Consider the following 17,536-nt stretch of genomic DNA (forward strand, 5'->3'; position numbering starts at 1 on the left):
CGCAGATACCTGTCTTTCCACAGCTCACCGTGAGGAAAGGTCAGTGGGGTAGGAGCAGTTAAGGTCTTGGTTGGACAAAAACTGTCCCTCATAGCCTTAAGAATGAGGGGTACAGTTTTCTTCACGAAGTATGGGGTGCTGAGCAAGAGGGAGATAGATCTATGTGACAGAAAGTGTAAAACTAAAATATATGTACTTGCAGGAATCAAACATATGTATATATTACCAAAGACAGTGGGGTATCGGTAGGATTGCTATATATCCCAGATTTTTCAAGACGTCCGAGAATGGTATCACTTGTTCCAGAATCAGATAACAAAACAGAACATGAACAATATTTCTTTGTTTAAATGAGTGGATGTAAATTTAAAATGCTCATTTTACAAAACAATCTAACTGTATTCAACCGCTCGCTCTCAATAATACAAGAATTACAGGGTTACAAGAATCTGCTGCAGAGTACTTTGACTTTGCTGTGACACCGCTCAGCGCACTAGCCAACAACAACTAGTAATAATGCTACTTTTATTTCCTTCTGTTTGCAGGTTCTCCTCCATTGTAGAGTAAGCTGCTTACTGTAAGCAGTCAGTGCTTGGGTTTCTATCTGTTCCGTCTGCACTCAAATAAAGTTTCAAGTGAAATAACTTGAAATAGATACCGTCTAAGTGTGTGTCTGATTCTCATGTCTCAGTTTTCTAAATTATCATGTTTCAAGTTCTATAAATTGATTTCCAAGAACAAAATTTAGCTTGAAAAATCTACATGAAGGACGTAAGTTTTCGTTATTTATTAATTACATTTGTATACAAGAAAATATTATGCAGGGTGCAAAACATACTTCTGAAAAAAAGTTAAAAAATTAAGTCTTGAATTCTTGTGACTTTTGTTGCAAAAGGTCTCTTCTGAAATTACGTTAAAAGGCAGTGTTTTAACTTTCCTCAGTTTTTTTGAAAATCGTTTCTGAAATTCGTTACCATCTTTGAAACCCTACGGCAGTTTCAGTGTATACTCGATAATGATTACGGTGTATATGCATACTACTTTGACAAGTCATGTCAAAGTACAGTTTACCAAAGTTTCGAAAGAGAACGAGAGTCTCAGACACTAAGTCTTATTATGTCATCATTTTCTGTCTCATCTTGACAAGATACACAAGTTCAACTCACCGAAGGTGTTTCCGCTATAGGAGATCCACACGCCACACCTGGTCCACTTTTCTTAGGTTGTGCGCTGTTGATAAGGTTGGTGTCCACGCTCTGGCTTCGAACTCTCGCAGTCAGTGCTTTCCTAACGGTGTCGATGAAGCGACTTCCGGGACCTGAGCTTCCCCCGTCAGATTTCGGGGTGTCGGGTTCCGCATCTCCACCAAGGAACTCCTGAGATTTTTGCCGTAGTTCATCAGCCAATGATGATAAAAGTGATGTTCTGGTTCGTAGCTAAAAGGCAAAATTAAAAGTAAAGAATCATTAAGAATTTAAAACTGACAGAAGAAAAGAGGACAAGGCTTGTTCCTGCATATAGCGTATGGCTTCCCCCTCCCCACCAGAAGTACGGTTACCAGACGTCCTATGTTCTACATTTTACCCTAACGTCCGGCGCCTGGGAGGGATTTGAAAAAATAATGTAAAATGTCCTACATTTCAAGTGTCACATAATTTGACTTAAGAAAATATGTGTTTCAGTCGAAAAAAGAGTAATCAAAGAAAAGGTAAAGTTCCCCATGCACATAGCACCATGCCATGAAGGCACATTTTGGAGGTCATGTGATCAGCACCATGCTCTGGCCACCTTTATCCCCCAGGAACCCATCGATTTAAGGCTGGGTGAGCCCCAGAGCTGCTTTATGCAGGGACAAGCCTGAAAAAATTCAGACCTTAGATCACCTACCCCGGAATCAAAGAAAACATCATGCATTAAAATTCTGTCAACTGCACTCCCACGCACAATAGTGAAATTAATTTTGATTCAGACACTGCAAAAGAAAGAAAAAGTTGTCCCAGAATAAATACTGATACAGAACAAATTTATTAAACCATAAACCACCAAAATGAAACTTTTGGAACCATCTGAAGTTATCTTAAGAACATTATGTTTCATATTGGTTCAAGTTATGTTAATTGCTAAATGTTTATTTGCTGTTCCGGGTAATAATGCAAATGTTGAGAGAGTATTTTCATTAATGTCAGCACAATGTAAAGTGGTGAAAGAAAGAAATTTCTCACAGAGTCTGTAAAAGGTTTGGTACTGGTTTCTGTACAATTTCAAACAGTTCAGAGTTCAACAAGTATATTTTGACTAAATCTGAAATTTTAATAAAAATTGGTTCTTCAGAGAAATCTGAATGAAAACACGTATGGTAAGAAATGTATTGTTTATTGCTGATTACAAGTTTGGTAACTTTGTATACTATTTTTTTAAACTGAAAATGTGTCAATTTTTACATTAGTTAACATGTTGTAGTAATGTGTATTATTTACTGCACATGAATGTCCTTCATTTCGGGATGGGAAGACCTACTTTTCCCTTATAGTGATCTGGTAATCCTAACCAAAATCTATAATTACTATTAGGGATTGCTAATTATAACAGTGGGCTAAAAAAATGTTTATTGTATTTTTATTTTGTTATGTACCCAATAGGCCTAAAACTTGTAAATAGTTGCTAAAGTGAAACAGAGATGGCAGCACTAGGGGCGTAAACAAGAAGATTGCTGTATTATAAATAAATGGTAGTGTAAATAGACGTAAAAGTTAATTAGAAAGATAAACAATAATAAAATACAATGTAAGAAAAAAGAAAGAAAATATATAAAGATGACTAATTAATAAAGATACTTGTGAAATTAACAATGTACTCATATGTAAATAGATAAGAAATTTAAAGAAGTCAAAATACCAATATAAATGTGCGTCTCCTAAAAGATACTACGATACACGATTACATCAGTGGTGGCACGTTCCAGTCACGACCCACAGCACTTTTTGGCTGTGCGTCACGATCGCTGCACCAACTTGGGAGCACTTTGTCAACCGCAGCACCAAGCTTACACTTGTGGTCGAGAACAGTATAGTTGGTGACGCGTTCTAATCGACGCCCCAAGGTGGGTTACTAGATTGGACTTGATGTTAGTATTGGGAAAAGAAAAGGCAAAACTTTCTGGGATTTACTCGACTCGAATAGGGCAATTAATAAAGCAAAAGATCTGTGATATAAGTAGATAAGCCCAGATCCAGAAGGAAGTCCCAGCAAGTCCAAGCCCGGATCTAGAAGGAAGTCAGAGTCTTGAAGGAAGTCCCAGCTCGAGTCCAGAAGGAAGTCTAAGTCAAGACCCAGATCCCGTAGGAAGCCCACACAAGTGAATGTGAATGTGAAAGTGACGACAAGCAAATAAGAACTACAGCAATTGAAATTTCTGTAAAAGTCCGATTACTTCTATATGAATATATTCTCATGTGTTCTCAACTATAATCTTCATGTACAAAGAAAGATATAATATAATCGATTAACTGTCTCCATTGATAGGCTTATTGTCTGATTTCATTTCTAACAAGAACCTTACCCTGTAGATACTAGCCGTGGCATAAATATAAAGAACTGCTCCCAAGAGAGGTAAATTTTTATGCTTAATAAGTAGAATCTATCTGTAACCAAAGAACCATTTCTTACTGTGTTTTTGTGAAATAATATTGAAAGTACTTTTCACATATTTTAGACATGGGTTAAGGAAGTGATGTGTGTGTGACATTAGAAACCCAATTTTACATTTTCTCACATTATAAATTCAATCTTCATGCTCTCAATAAAGATTTATGCTGTTAAATTTTTCCGGATTTTACACTTTCCAGCATTATAAATTATTCATTTTGTTAAAATCGAGGTGTTACTGTAATATCCTAATGCTTCAAGAAACTCCTAGAATCTCTACACACTAGAAAATGATGGTCACATGACAGAAAGAAGAAAAATAAACTACATATTAGTATGCTATTTATAGATTATCGTGTAAAACTGTAGGTCCAGTCCTGATTAGCCTTTCTATGCATCAAGTGAACTTAAACAAACAAACAAAAAAGCAGCTGCTAAAACACACACACACATTTCTTACCTCTAACTTCGAAAACTTCTCTGCTTTATAACAAGCATTCTCTGCATTGATGAGCTTCGTCAGCAGGAATTCCTTGAATTCTTGGCCCTTCTTGAAAACTGCTGGGCTGGGCAACGTTGGCCCAAAGAAAGGAACATCATCACGTGCTGTCACACTAACCTTATACCTGGAAAACCAAAAGACAAACAACTCAACTTCAATCATATGAGAAGATAAAATTATCAACACATAAAGGATGCAGTATGGAGATACATAAACTTTGTGTTTATGATGTTCTTTGTGATCAGCCCTTCATATTTCATCTAATCATCCTCATTGTCCCCAATAGCAAAAGGTGGCAGAAAAGCAACACTAAGTAGCAAATATACAAATACAAGATCTGGATTTATGTAGTATGTTTCTATTTTAACATTTTTCTTATGTTATCAGAAATATGCCAGTCCATTACATAGCCGAGATTTAAAAACAGAGAGAAACAAAAAAACTTAAAAGAAAGTCAGCAGATAATATACATTACTTTGTTTCATTTAACTACATTAATAGGGATGGGACTGATTAATCGGTACTATATCGGTATCGGCCGATATAGGCATATCAGTGTATCGGTTTATCAGTAAAATTACCGATTATTTTACTGATCCGATATATCGATAAATATCGGATAATTTAGTGCAAAATTCTGCCATTCTGTTGTAAATTTTATGGATAATCTCCATGCCCTACTTTCTAAAAAACTAAATGTCTAAATATGCTATTCTTTTGCACTGCAGTCACCTTGAAACACACATTTCTTAAGGAGGTCAATGAACCATTCAGGTTCTTCAAGGACCATTTCTAATTTTATATCGGATCAGTTATCGGTATCGGTAAATTTTATATTGGTACTTTATCGGTATTGGCCAAAATTTCATATCGGACCATACCTAAGTTTTAATGAAACCAAAGTGTTATCCTATGAATTTTATGTGTGTGTGTGTACATAAACTATTCATATGCACAGAAGTATCCTTTCCTGTAAGGTTTTGATGAAATCAAATAATTTGAAGATTGATAAGTATTCTTCAAAAACTATCATTGTCCTACCACCACTCAAAACTTACCTTGTATTTACACTGTTTGGATCTAGCACTTGCACAACTATAAATGCATGAAGAAAATGAGAGGCAATCATGTCTGGAGCAAAAGGTGTGTTGGACTCTTGAAATACAATGGCTACAATGTCATTTCCTGAAAAGAAAGATATACATTTCACAGTTATATTTATTATTTGATCAAACAATAAAAATAAAATATCTAGTAAGCAAAATAGAGGGTGGCGCAAAAAGAATGCATGTTTTTGGAATAAGTGTAACGTCGTTGATTTTCAAGATACAAACATTTTATTAGCACCAAAACCATCGTTATGAAATGCAGTTTGGATTGGTATACAGTTATGATTTAAGTATGGAAAGATGACGTCATTGTTGCTGCACACATCCTCAAAGTTCCGCATTGCCCTTGCCAACATTTCATCTGGCACAGCTGTAATTCCTTCACGAATGGCAACTTACAGCTCGTCGACTGAACGAGGTTTTTGACTTGAGGTAACCTCACAGAAAGAAGTCGCAGACAGACAAATCTGGGGAGCGTGGGGGCCAAGAGACATCGCCGGAATGTGATATCACGTGGTGGGGACAGCAACAACGACGTCATCTTTCCGATATCATCTTCCATACTTAAATCATCACTGTATACATATCCAAACTGCATTTCTTACTGATGGTTTTGGTGTTAATAAAATAAAACTTTTGTATCTTGAAAATCAACGATGCTACACTTATTCCAAAAACTTGCATTCTTTTTGCACCACCCTGTATATTAAATTGTAATTTTCACACAAAGGACATTTCTTCTGAATTGTGTACATTATCATGTAACAGAATTATGGGTGAAAAGTTGAACTTTAATTCAACTGGCTAAATTCAGTACCATTAAGTTACCAAACAAACAAAGCAAAAAAGGCTTGAATAGCAGCTGTTAATAGAAGTTACCTTCTCAAGTGACACTAATGGCATAAATAGTAGTGTCAAGAAGAACAAAGATCTGAATTATTATAAATCAGTCATTACAGATCTGGAGCCTTAGCAATAGTGAAAAAAGAGGAAAATACTTGGTTCAGATTGCAAAAATAGTGTTGGGACAATTAGGACAATAAACAATTGGAAGAAGAGTTATACAAAGAACTCAATCTTATCTTATAAATTTGAACACACAGGAGATGTACTACATAGAAATTTAAGCGAAAAATGCAGGTTCAACCAGGACTCGAACCTGAGTCTCTTGCATACATTCCACACAGGTGGTACAAAAAAAAAGTGAAACAAGGGCTGGTTCAGTATCGACTTCCATTGCGGAGTGGTTATCTTGGCATGCTACGATGCCTGGGGTCCCAGCACAGTATGTCACAGTTCCGGGTTAGAGTTCGGATCTAGCCTGCATTTTTTGTTTAAATTTCTATGCATGAATTTAGATGTTGCTACAGTAATCAAAATGAAGAGTTCGATTATTAGGACATTTGGAGTGTGTTAAAAAAAAAATAACATTCATAGGCGTAACTTGGGGAGGGCAAGGGTGGCACTCGCCCACCAAAATTGTCAGGTTTAATAAAATTTACACGCTAAATGTCACTCCTGGGACCTGAGAAGAAAATTAAATAAGAGTAATATTCTGATTTCACAAATGTAACCGTTATTTAACTAACACATAATCCTGGATGCTATTATGAAAAACTTTTCGATTTTGCCCCTCCCCCCAAAGTTAAGCCTCAAGTTCGATTTTGAGCCCCATCCCCCACAAAGTTAGGCCCCAAATTACGCCCATGATAACAGGTATGGCATAAGGAAATAGATATATTGGGGGATCCAGTCTGAAGCTGTTTGACAATGCTGAAGACCTAAAATTCTGCCCCAAGGGAGCAAAAGTTCTACAAGGATCATAGTATTAGGGGAAAGAACTTTATATTAAACTTCCACAAGGTCAAACATCACATTATCTCTTTGTAACATGCAAGCTAACATGTCTAACTTCTTTAGATTGCCAAGACAAAATCTTTTCGTGGAAAGGCAGAAATTGCAAACTGAAATACATAAAGAATAAACTGACACAAGAGTCAAAGACACTCACCAATATGCCTCTTCCGCTGAAGCTGTTGAGGATCGTTTTCTGTGTACGGTAGAAGAGTGGAAACATGGAACATTATCTCCCGGTCCTTGAACACTTCGTATATTGATTCTTCGCCTGTATGTCCATACTGCGTGTCCAGTCCACCTCGGTACCTGAAAGAAAAATTTCAATTTTTAGACTGCGACTGGATTATAAAGGGTGTCTCAAAAATATGGGACATTTTCAAATGGAAAATAAAAGAAGATGAACTTCGAAGCAAGTGTATTCATGGAGATGATAAGTATAGGGTATGTAATAAATTGTAAACATGTTATTCATTCACAAGATGGCCTTCATGTTTTGAAAATGACGTCATTAAGATGGCTACCATTTGTGTGTACACATTTCTGAAGTCGTCGGGGAACATCGTGCATTGCTCGATGTAACATGTCCAGTGGTGTGCCCAGGATTTTCGAAAGGAAAACACTTTTCTTGCCATCTTTTCCTGTGTTTGATGTTCTTTTTCTTAGGAATACCTGGCCAAAGGGGGAGGGGGTGCAACCCCCACCAACCCCCCTTGGGCACAACACTGAACATGTCCACAGGAATCTGGTTGATTTCCTCACGGATCCGCATCTTCAGTTCTACAATTGTTGCCGGTCGACGTTTTTGTAGCTAGATTCTTAGAACTTGTGCATGCTGTTGCAGTTGATAATGTTGCCAAAATTTTCGACGTGCAGCACTGACACTGCCATTATTCTTATAATACACTTTCATAGTGTATGCACGCTGTGCACCACTGCTCCATGATAACTGAATTGCATGGCACCTACTTCATGTTTTGCACGTTATGTGGCACCACATTCCTCGCAGTGTTGCCAAGTTACAATTTTAAAAAATACCATATTTTTGAGACACCCATTATATATGTATGTTTGGGTAAAAAGGTTTATCCACTACTTTCACACTAGAGATATTAACTTAACAGATAATCTTTTAGGAAGTTCAGGACATTAAAATTGTAATACAGTAAATCCTCGTTAACACATACTCGCTTAAGACGAACACTCGGTTAACATGAACAAAATGTTGGTCCCGTCAGGGATGTATTATATCTTATAGATAGTTTTATCGGTTAACGCGAATTTCGGTTACCACGAATTACGAATTGCTTTTTAGTCCAGTGCATCATTAGATCATAGTTTTTCATATTTTTTTTTTCTGTTGTTCCTCTGCTAGGTATGTAAGAAATCGCTCAACAATCTCTATCATCTTGTCAACAATCAACTTATATAGTATTGTAACCAACAGATTCAGATCAACAATGTGTTCAAATGTGTTTTTCTATTCTTTAAAACATAGCCAGTAGGAGTAACATCAAGATTAAAACTTGGGTGCAATTGCTGGACAATCACGATCATCGTGCCAAGAAATTCAGTTGTGTGTTCAGATGCAACATCCAAATTGACCGCTAGTTTTACGGAAGCTATGAGTACAGTTGGCAGTGAAGTTACCAGGCATTTGCGTTCCCGTCTGCAACAGCGTAATATACAGGAATTGTTCACCACAAAATGATCTGTCTAGTACTTTTTTTAAAAGTTAATTACTGTAGTAGTGTAGCAGTGTTTTCTATGATGATATACATAATACGTATTGTAAACGGTTAATGTGTAGAAAGAACTGTATTGCAACAATAAAATTTGAGTCCCGGGTTAGCACGAATTTTCTTAACACAAACTCTTGATTTTTTGGTGTCTTGGGATTCGTGTTAATGAGGGTTTACTGTAGTTCTTCCGTGCATATTTTATCAGCTACTTAGTTTAGCTGGTTTTGTGGCTTAGTGCATCAAGTGGTCGACTTAGGGACTTATCACCAAAGTTACCACGTTTGAATCCTAGCCTGGGAATGAGTGGTCTTTGCTAGTGTCCCTTCTTCAGTTTCATCTAATCACTCATCCTCATGGTCACAATAAGTAATCAATTTTATGAGCAGCATTGATGACTTGTATTACATTACATTTAGGTACACACGGGAGATGAATACAAATATATTTAAGAATAAAATATAATAAAGTGTACCTAAAATAAACAGTGATACTTGGCACCAATGGTGTCACTGAAATCCCAAAAGGCCACAGATCCACTTTGGTATCACGGACTGGGATCAGATTACATTAGATTTATTTCATCCATGAATCACATTTACATGCTGTGATATCAAACATGTCAGTTATGTTCACATTACAATACATTAATACAATGAAATACAATAATATAATATAGTGAGTTGATACAATGAAATTATACCATAGCCTGTCACAGTTCAATGCTGGAAGGTGTGTACTCGTTTTAGCGATACAGTCTATAGTAACATATTATATATATAACAGAATTATAGTAACATCAGTATAAAATATGTTGAGGTTACAATATAAAAATAATATACATACTCTACAATAGATTAAATGAAATATTGTGAAATAATATAAAGGTAAGATTTAAAACATCATACAATGATACTAAGAATTGCACTCAAATGACATAACAGATATGAGATGTGAGATGGCTTCCCTCTGTTTGAATTTGCTAATTTATTAATACAAATGGCAGCACGTATGGGAATGGCTTGTTGTACTTAAATAAGAAAGTAATATGACAGAAACTACAGCTCTAAACCAACTCTCAAAATTCTACACCTCATACATTTCTCTTTACATATTGACAAAGATGAAAAATATTTCCCTTATAAATTGGGTTCTTATAAAGATTTCTTACAGGGCATAATAAAAAAAATAAGAGATGATTTTTCATATGTATTCTAATATTACTGGTGGCCGCGGTGGCTGTCGGTAACGCGTCTGACTGCCATGCTTAAGGTCCCGGGTTCGATCCCCAGCCGGTTCAAATCCGGGAACTTTTCTAACGGTGGAAGCGGCCCCGGCGCCCACCCAGCGTCGAATAACATGGGTACCTGGGGGAAACCCTGGGGGGTAAAGGCGGTCAGGGGCGTGATGCTGATCACATCACCCCCACTCACGACCGGATCAAGAAAGTGTAGGGCGTTACCCCCACACCCCCTATACGCCTTCATGGCGTGGTGCTATGCACAGGGGAGCACTTTACCTTTTTTTTTTTTTACCTTTATTCTAATATTACTGTCCATGATACTTTTTAAAATTACAGCCAGAAGCATTTTTACTTACCCTTTATGATCTTTCAATGGAATCTTTTGCCCTAACATCTCCAGGAACTCGAGAAGTGCAGGACTGGGCCCGACATTGCCAAACAGCTCCTCTTCCGTTGTCTGGCCATATCGTTGATACAAAACACCGAACTTGAAGGTGGAGACTAGCACGTGTTCATCATATGCAGCTATCAACTCAGATGCTCTCGGACAAAGCACTGGATAAAACTTGTCGACTGTTAGATCTTCATTTATAAGCTACAAAGTAAGGAAAATATACTCAATGCCAACAAGTTGCATCAAGTGAAAAACAAGCTTAATGGCATACTTACAAGTATTAATTCATGAATTTCCTTTTTCAATTTGTAACATTCTTTTCTTTTCTTTTGTGTATTGTACTTTGGTTAGTGATTCAAAGCAAGCATTAGCTTTAAGAAAAATTAAAAACACAAGGGAAATATGCAAAAAATTTGGCATTCAATTTATATTCATAACATATATGAGTTATAATTATAAGTTAATACGTAACAAGTTTTAATTGTCGCTAAAGTATAATTGTTCTAGCTCGATAAATAATCAGTGGCAAAGCATCGTATGAGGTCCTATCCTAATATATTTGTCTATTACAGATTATGTCACTTATAACTTCATCAAACAATGTTTAATACAAGAAAAACTGATGTGACATAAACATATCAATTACCACCCATGTTGCATTGCTAGTTGTTTTTCTTTTTAATATATATATATAAAAAGCTCATTATCATTAAGCGAGATACGATCCGTAAAAATATGATGGATAAGTACTTGCAGAATCCCATATACTCCTGGAGAAGCAACTTCAAGTTATGGCTAATTAAATGGAAGTTTCAACATTTTCCACCATAAACAAAATCCTTAACCTGTTCTCTTTCCGTTTGTGTGTTTTTCTACGCCATTGGAAGTTGAATATTCCCAACAGAACAAGTAAAATAATACTCCCATAAGCATTATGTTAAGGTTCTCCCTCTACTACAATCATCCAGTGCACAGACCTCCGCTTCTCCAGCTCACCGAGGGGGTGCTGGAAATTTTCAGTATACAGAATCGACTGTCTCTCTCGGAAATCTACTGAAACTCAATGGTTTCCGACTGAACTTGTTCAGCAGACCTACTGTGCATGTACAGTAGAAGAAATACAAGTGAAATAGTCTCTTCAGTATTAGATGTAATATTGTATACAGTATATGTAACTCAACATGTGGACTGTAAATATAACTTTTCGCTCCCCCCAATTTATAATTTGTTTTTATATATATTTGAAAATCTAAACACAGTAGATGTTTCAAAACACCTATAGATCTACTGTAAACAGTACAGTAGAGAAACTAAAAGTGAAAATAACTTCTTCAGTATTATCAATAATATGTATGTAGTGTTTTTAGCTTAAAATGGTGGCTGTAAGCATTACATTTAATTCGTCCTTATTAAGAATTTTTTTATTTATATCTGAAAATCTGAACACAGCAGACAAAATTTTCAGCAGGGGAGGGAGGAGTGATTTAGAGTCTTTCCAGAAAGACTGGACACTGAAACTGTTCCTCGTGGCCTTAAGATGAAATATTCCTGTGAAGAAAAGCTTTTCTAGAAAAAATAAAATTAACTCCCACCCCCTTCTCAGTTTTCCATGTTTGAAGCAAATATTGTTAACAACAGGCCTAATATGAATTCAGTACCACAAATAACTTACCTTGACCATTTTGGCAGGTGAAGGAGAAGCTCCCAGACAGGAAGCAGGTACCAGTTCATGAGTTGTTCCTGTTTTTAATCGCAGAATCAACCGTGAATGCTCCTGCGATGCCACAGTTTCGGTCTTCACTGACAGCAGTGCAGGTCCATGCACTTCGTCCATAGCAGTAAAGTTATAGTGTTCCTGAAATAATATATTATTTCAGTAAATTTTATATTACAATAAATTACTAATACATTATAAAAATAATAAGTTATTTATAAAAATAAAAAATGAGGGGGCAGGGAATGGCCAGAAAACAATTTTGGGGTAGTTTTTAAATAACTATTCTCTTCGATAGATTGATTTGATTTGTTGTTTTAAGTCCACTTTATGCACAGTAAGGCTAATCGGGACTGGACCTCCAGTTTAAGGTGGGATCCGAACCACTTATGCTTCCACCGGGTATCGAACCCGGGACCCCTTGATTACAAGGCAACGACGCTACCACTGCGCCATCGGGGAGGCCCTATTCACTTCGATAAATGCAAAGATAAAACAGAGGATCGTGTTTGCTAACCATCTCGAAAAGTGTGATGTCATGGCTAAAAAATCAGTTATTAACAACAAGCAACTATGAACAAGGTACAATCCTACGGACTCATTGCGCATTATTCTCTAACGGATCAACTCACAACAATAAAGCACTTAAATTGTGAAAATAACAAGTGATATAAAGAATACAATGCAAATGTTGACGTTTTTTGAATCCAGGTATCTTTTCTGACGTCGACGATCATCTCTTTGAAATTCTGCTTTACAAAAACAATTATTCATCTATCGTGTTCCGATATAATTTCACAGATTAAAATCAAATTAACTTGCAATGCAATGCAATAACAACACGTCCAGCATCAAATTCCCCATGTCTTTTAAATGGGAGAACAGTTGCCTGTCTGAAACGTATGGACACAACCCGCATTGTTAACTTGAACATTTGTAAAGTGCGGGAAGAGCTAAACTTGACAACCATGTTGCGTATTTTCGTGGAAGGCAAGGAAGCTAGGATTTTTTTTTTTTAAGCTCGGCTGGACCATCAGCCCACACAGCGAAGCAATTTCAAAATTTCCTATCCTTTCGAAAAACGGCTTTGACAATCCAAATTCCTTCTGAGCATTTACGTGAATCTTCGTGTGTTTGCTTTCGCTGTTATGTAGATATTCGCATTAGTTTAATATCCTTACGTAACCAAGAGGGGTTCGTAGCGTCAAAACGAGCCGTCAAACAGAAAAACGTTATTAAGGAAATTTGTTTGCCTAAAGATCTCTACACGCTGTGAATACCAGTGAGGAGACACGGTATATATGTTGCTTATCATGGGCGTAACTTAGGGGGGGGATCGAACTTGGGGTTTAACTTTGGGAGGTAGAATCAAAAAGTTTTATGTCACATAAAAATAGTGCCCAGGGCTATTTTGCTAAATCACACTTTGCTTCTTATGTCGGAGGTTAACAAAAGTACAATTAACTTCTAAATTTTAATAAACCTGCAAATATGGGGGGGGGGGCTTGTCCCTGCCAAATTACGTCTATATTGTTTTTCGAGACAAGACCGACACACTGTCAAGTACTGCACCATTGTTTGGACATTGACTTTGTATTTTCCTACTTTACGCCGCTTTTCTACTTATGGACTAATCGGGACGAAGAGAATGAATGATTGCATGAAATGATGGACATTCACGAAGGAACACCCATGATATGCTAGGTGCAGGGATCCGAAGTCTATCACTGATACAACTCGCTGATGTCATCATGTGACAAACTACCTATATGCCACATGAAGAAATCACATTTCAATATCATGCTAAAGGAACAGAACCCCAGACAAGTTATGTTAATTGTTTTACCTCTTTTCCTATGTAAGCCCACCACATTCGAACAAGAAAATCAAGGACGAACCAGCATGCTACATCTGCATTATACTTGATGATAAGGCAAAAGTTGACACGGAGGGAAGGTACGCGGAACCACACACTGCTGGTTTTTCTGGGGGAGGTTGATTTTCTCAGGGCAGCTACCAACCGGAACACATTTAAAAACAGATGACTGTCTCAGTTCTAAACTTCCTTTACATTCTTGAGGCAGTAGAAGTTGCTTGCTTTCCAAACACAAAAGAACTCCGCCGACATGGTTTCATAAACAGAAAAGACGAAATGCCTAACCAACATTTCGTTAACCATTTATTGAACGGTCGCTGTTCGACGACACCCTAATCTGAAGCCATAGAATACTATCGTAGAGGGTCTTCAGCGCTGACGCTGAACGAACGAGACTTCGTCTCGGTCGGTAATACAAAAAAGTTTGCCCTTATCTCAGTGAGTGTAAACATCAAAGTGGCAGGTATTAATAATGTGAAATATTAAAGAATATCCCTTCACTTTGAAGAGCAGAACAATAACGACCACAAAATACGTTGGTAAAAGAAAAGACGATAATGGAAAGGTTCCAGTGCAAGGTGAAAGGAAAATTCTAGTTATAAGCCTTGAGTTCAAGAGTTTTAAAAATGACAGTTTCGATATTATGGTGGTTTTAGCTACAGGGTCCAATCCAAAGAACGAGTATAAAGTGGAGAAGAGTATTCAAATCCACTCAAAATTTCGCTGAAACGACATTTTCTCGTCATTTTTATGATTTTTTTCCTTTTTTTTGTAATTTCTTTAACCAATCACTTTACAAACTCAAGGTCACGTAGTCTTATATAAATTATTTTGCATCTACTAATGCAGAGTCTCACGATAACTCGATATTTATTTATTTCAATTCCATCCACAATGCGTATTGCTTTTCATGTCGAAGTTAAGGCTGTGTAGCCTTTTCTTCCACTTAACCATGTTTCCATTTATACATTTCTGTATATGAAATTTAGAAGACTACATTAAAGTCATTTTGTACAGGAAAATATTTTTAAAAAAATAATAATAATAAAAGGACATGCACGCTCACGTATTCCTGACTATAATTTTGTAGGTTGGAATATTATGTTCATTAATGGATATTACTGTTTTTCTGCAATTAAACATTTTCTTGCGTCTTGAAAACAGATTAAATGCGCTCCGGATTTCGAGGGCAATGAGTTCCAAAGACAGGATGTGGAAACGGTGAAAGATTTTGAATATAAACTTGAGTTATGAAAGGGAATGAGTAGTTGAGATCGCTCGCGCCATCTGGTGTCGAGGCTCTGGGAATCAGAAAGTATTGAGAATCTGCTTGAAAGATAAGCAGCTTCTTCTGAAACAGAGTAGAGTAAGTTTGTGTACGTTTCGCCAGTCAATTAGTTTGAGCCAATCAGGTATTGTGTAACGAAAATTAAAAGGACCTGTGTGTTTTGTACACTTTGAAGAGGCGTCGATACTGATCATGTGATAGGTCGGAGTAGGCGAATCGGAGTAATCGAAGTGTGGAAAAACAAATGCTTCGACAAGTTGGATTTGCATGCAAAAGTAAAAAGGGTTTGAGTCGAATGCTCTTCTACTCATTAAATTTACGTGGGCTGACCAACACCTTTATGGCGATAATTCAAACGGAATGCACGTTTTTGAGAAGAAACTTTAAACCAGGCTGCAAGCTGTTTTATCATCATTCAGAAGCAATAATAAATCACAGTTTTATTGTATATAAAAGCAAATTAGTTTTGGCTCGATTTTTGGTGTGCACAAGTATAGCGATTCCAGTGGAATAAAAACGACAAACAAGTGATATAAAATAAAACTTTTGAAACTTTGATCATCGACAAGTGTGCCAACTTTCCGGCACATTTTAACAATTTATTGCTACACTTCGGAACACAATTCGCTTTTTAAAAAAGGGATACGTCCGAAAGTAGTTTCCAGGCGATTTTCCTCCCCTCATTGTATGCTGACAAATCTCTTGATTTATACTTTACATATTCTGTATATCCTGGTGTGCCAGTGTAAAAGGTAAGAGCATTTTGATTTGACACAGCTTGGTTCATTCATTGGTGACTTGGAAAGCCAACGGTCTGTTGCCAGGTCAAACACCTGGCCCCTTCGTGACAAACAAAAGCCTAGCGGAAGCTGCTACAGCTCCACGAAACAAGGCCATCCTGTTCAAAGAACATCCGGTAACATTTTGTTGGCACACCAAGTTTTGTTTTTACTTGTGTCGATTTAAACTGCAATTTTAAGAGAGAGAGAGAGCTTTCATACAAACTGCACGGTGTACTGAATGTTAATAAAGTGTGGGAAAATTCCCAGTCGTGGACAGCTCGCCAGATGGCAGCAAGCATTAAAGTACGTGGGCCTACTTGGGGTGTGTCAAATCTACAAAGATCTGGAGACGTTTCACTCTAAATAAGTGGACAGATAGCAGATGTAGACACGTAGTCATTGTCCAAATTATTAAAAGTGTGTCGAGAATTCAGACTACAGGAACGAAGTATAAATATATTTCGGAAGGGGTCCTCACCTGCTGACCAATAATAATAATACCGCGGTGATCTAGTCCGTCTGACTGCTACGCGGGAGACCCGGGTTCGATTCTCGGGGTGGGTGATCTAAGGTCGGGGGCCGCCTTGCCCCCGCATAAAGCAGTTCTGGGGCTCACCCAGCATCAAATCAATGGGTACTTGGGAACAACCTTGGGGGTAAAGACGGCCGGAGCGTGGTGCTGATCACACCTCCAAAATGGCCGAGATCGAGAATGTGTGGGGCCCTACCCCACATCCCATGAATGTGCCTTCATGGCACGGTGCTACATGCATGGGGGGGGGACTTTACCGTTACCTAATTGTAAATTAATATTATGAGTACTATACTAAAACAGTAATACATTATATTAAGAATAGGTCTACATATAATAATATAACTATTATTATTACAGTAATAAGTAAAAATATAGTGTAAAATATAGAAATAACAGCATTATTCATTAACTAGCTTATTTCTAAGACCACTAACATTCGTATAAAAATCAGTTGTTCTACCGAAAAAGAGATAAACGTACAAGATAAAAAAGTGCAAGATTTATAGAATAATAAAAATATTCTTATTCGAGTTAATGAAAGTATAATCCCTGATTATTATTTTATGAATATATATATTCTATTCATTTATCTTCTCATCGTCTTGTAAGTCGTAGATGCATAAATAATTTTATTTTTTGTCATTTATTACCATTAATTTTCGTAGCCACATTTAATATTTACTGACGATGCATTGAACAGTTTTTGCTCTGTATCATCAATTTTTCACATATTTTCAACTCTAAGAAGATGCACGCTACCTGATTTGTTTACGTTCGAGCTGCGATTCTGGCTCGAGAAAACGTCTGATTTGTAAAATCGTGACAAAATAACGTAGATTTGTACATTTCACACCC

At 36.9% G+C, this 17,536-nt stretch overlaps 1 protein-coding gene across 9 annotated transcripts in view; it reads right to left on the bottom strand.

Moving 5' to 3' along the window:
* The window catches only part of RapGAP1 (Rap GTPase activating protein 1), a 530,826-nt gene that overhangs the window by 7,525 nt on the left and 505,765 nt on the right, over positions 1-17,536 (bottom strand). For all 9 annotated transcript variants that reach the window (XM_083132610.1, XM_083132611.1, XM_083132616.1 and 6 more), the window contains 6 exons: positions 12,159-12,341; positions 10,449-10,687; positions 7,268-7,419; positions 5,206-5,332; positions 4,106-4,271; positions 1,167-1,436 (listed from right to left, as the gene is read on the bottom strand). In XM_083132610.1, the coding sequence (XP_082988736.1) occupies positions 1,167-1,436; positions 4,106-4,271; positions 5,206-5,332; positions 7,268-7,419; positions 10,449-10,687; positions 12,159-12,341 (1,137 nt within the window). The remainder of the gene's footprint in view (positions 1-1,166; positions 1,437-4,105; positions 4,272-5,205; positions 5,333-7,267; positions 7,420-10,448; positions 10,688-12,158; positions 12,342-17,536) is intronic.

Source organism: Lepisma saccharinum, chromosome 12 (assembly GCF_977018435.1).
Source record: "Lepisma saccharinum chromosome 12, izLepSacc3.1, whole genome shotgun sequence".
Classification (NCBI taxonomy): domain Eukaryota; kingdom Metazoa; phylum Arthropoda; class Insecta; order Zygentoma; family Lepismatidae; genus Lepisma; species Lepisma saccharinum.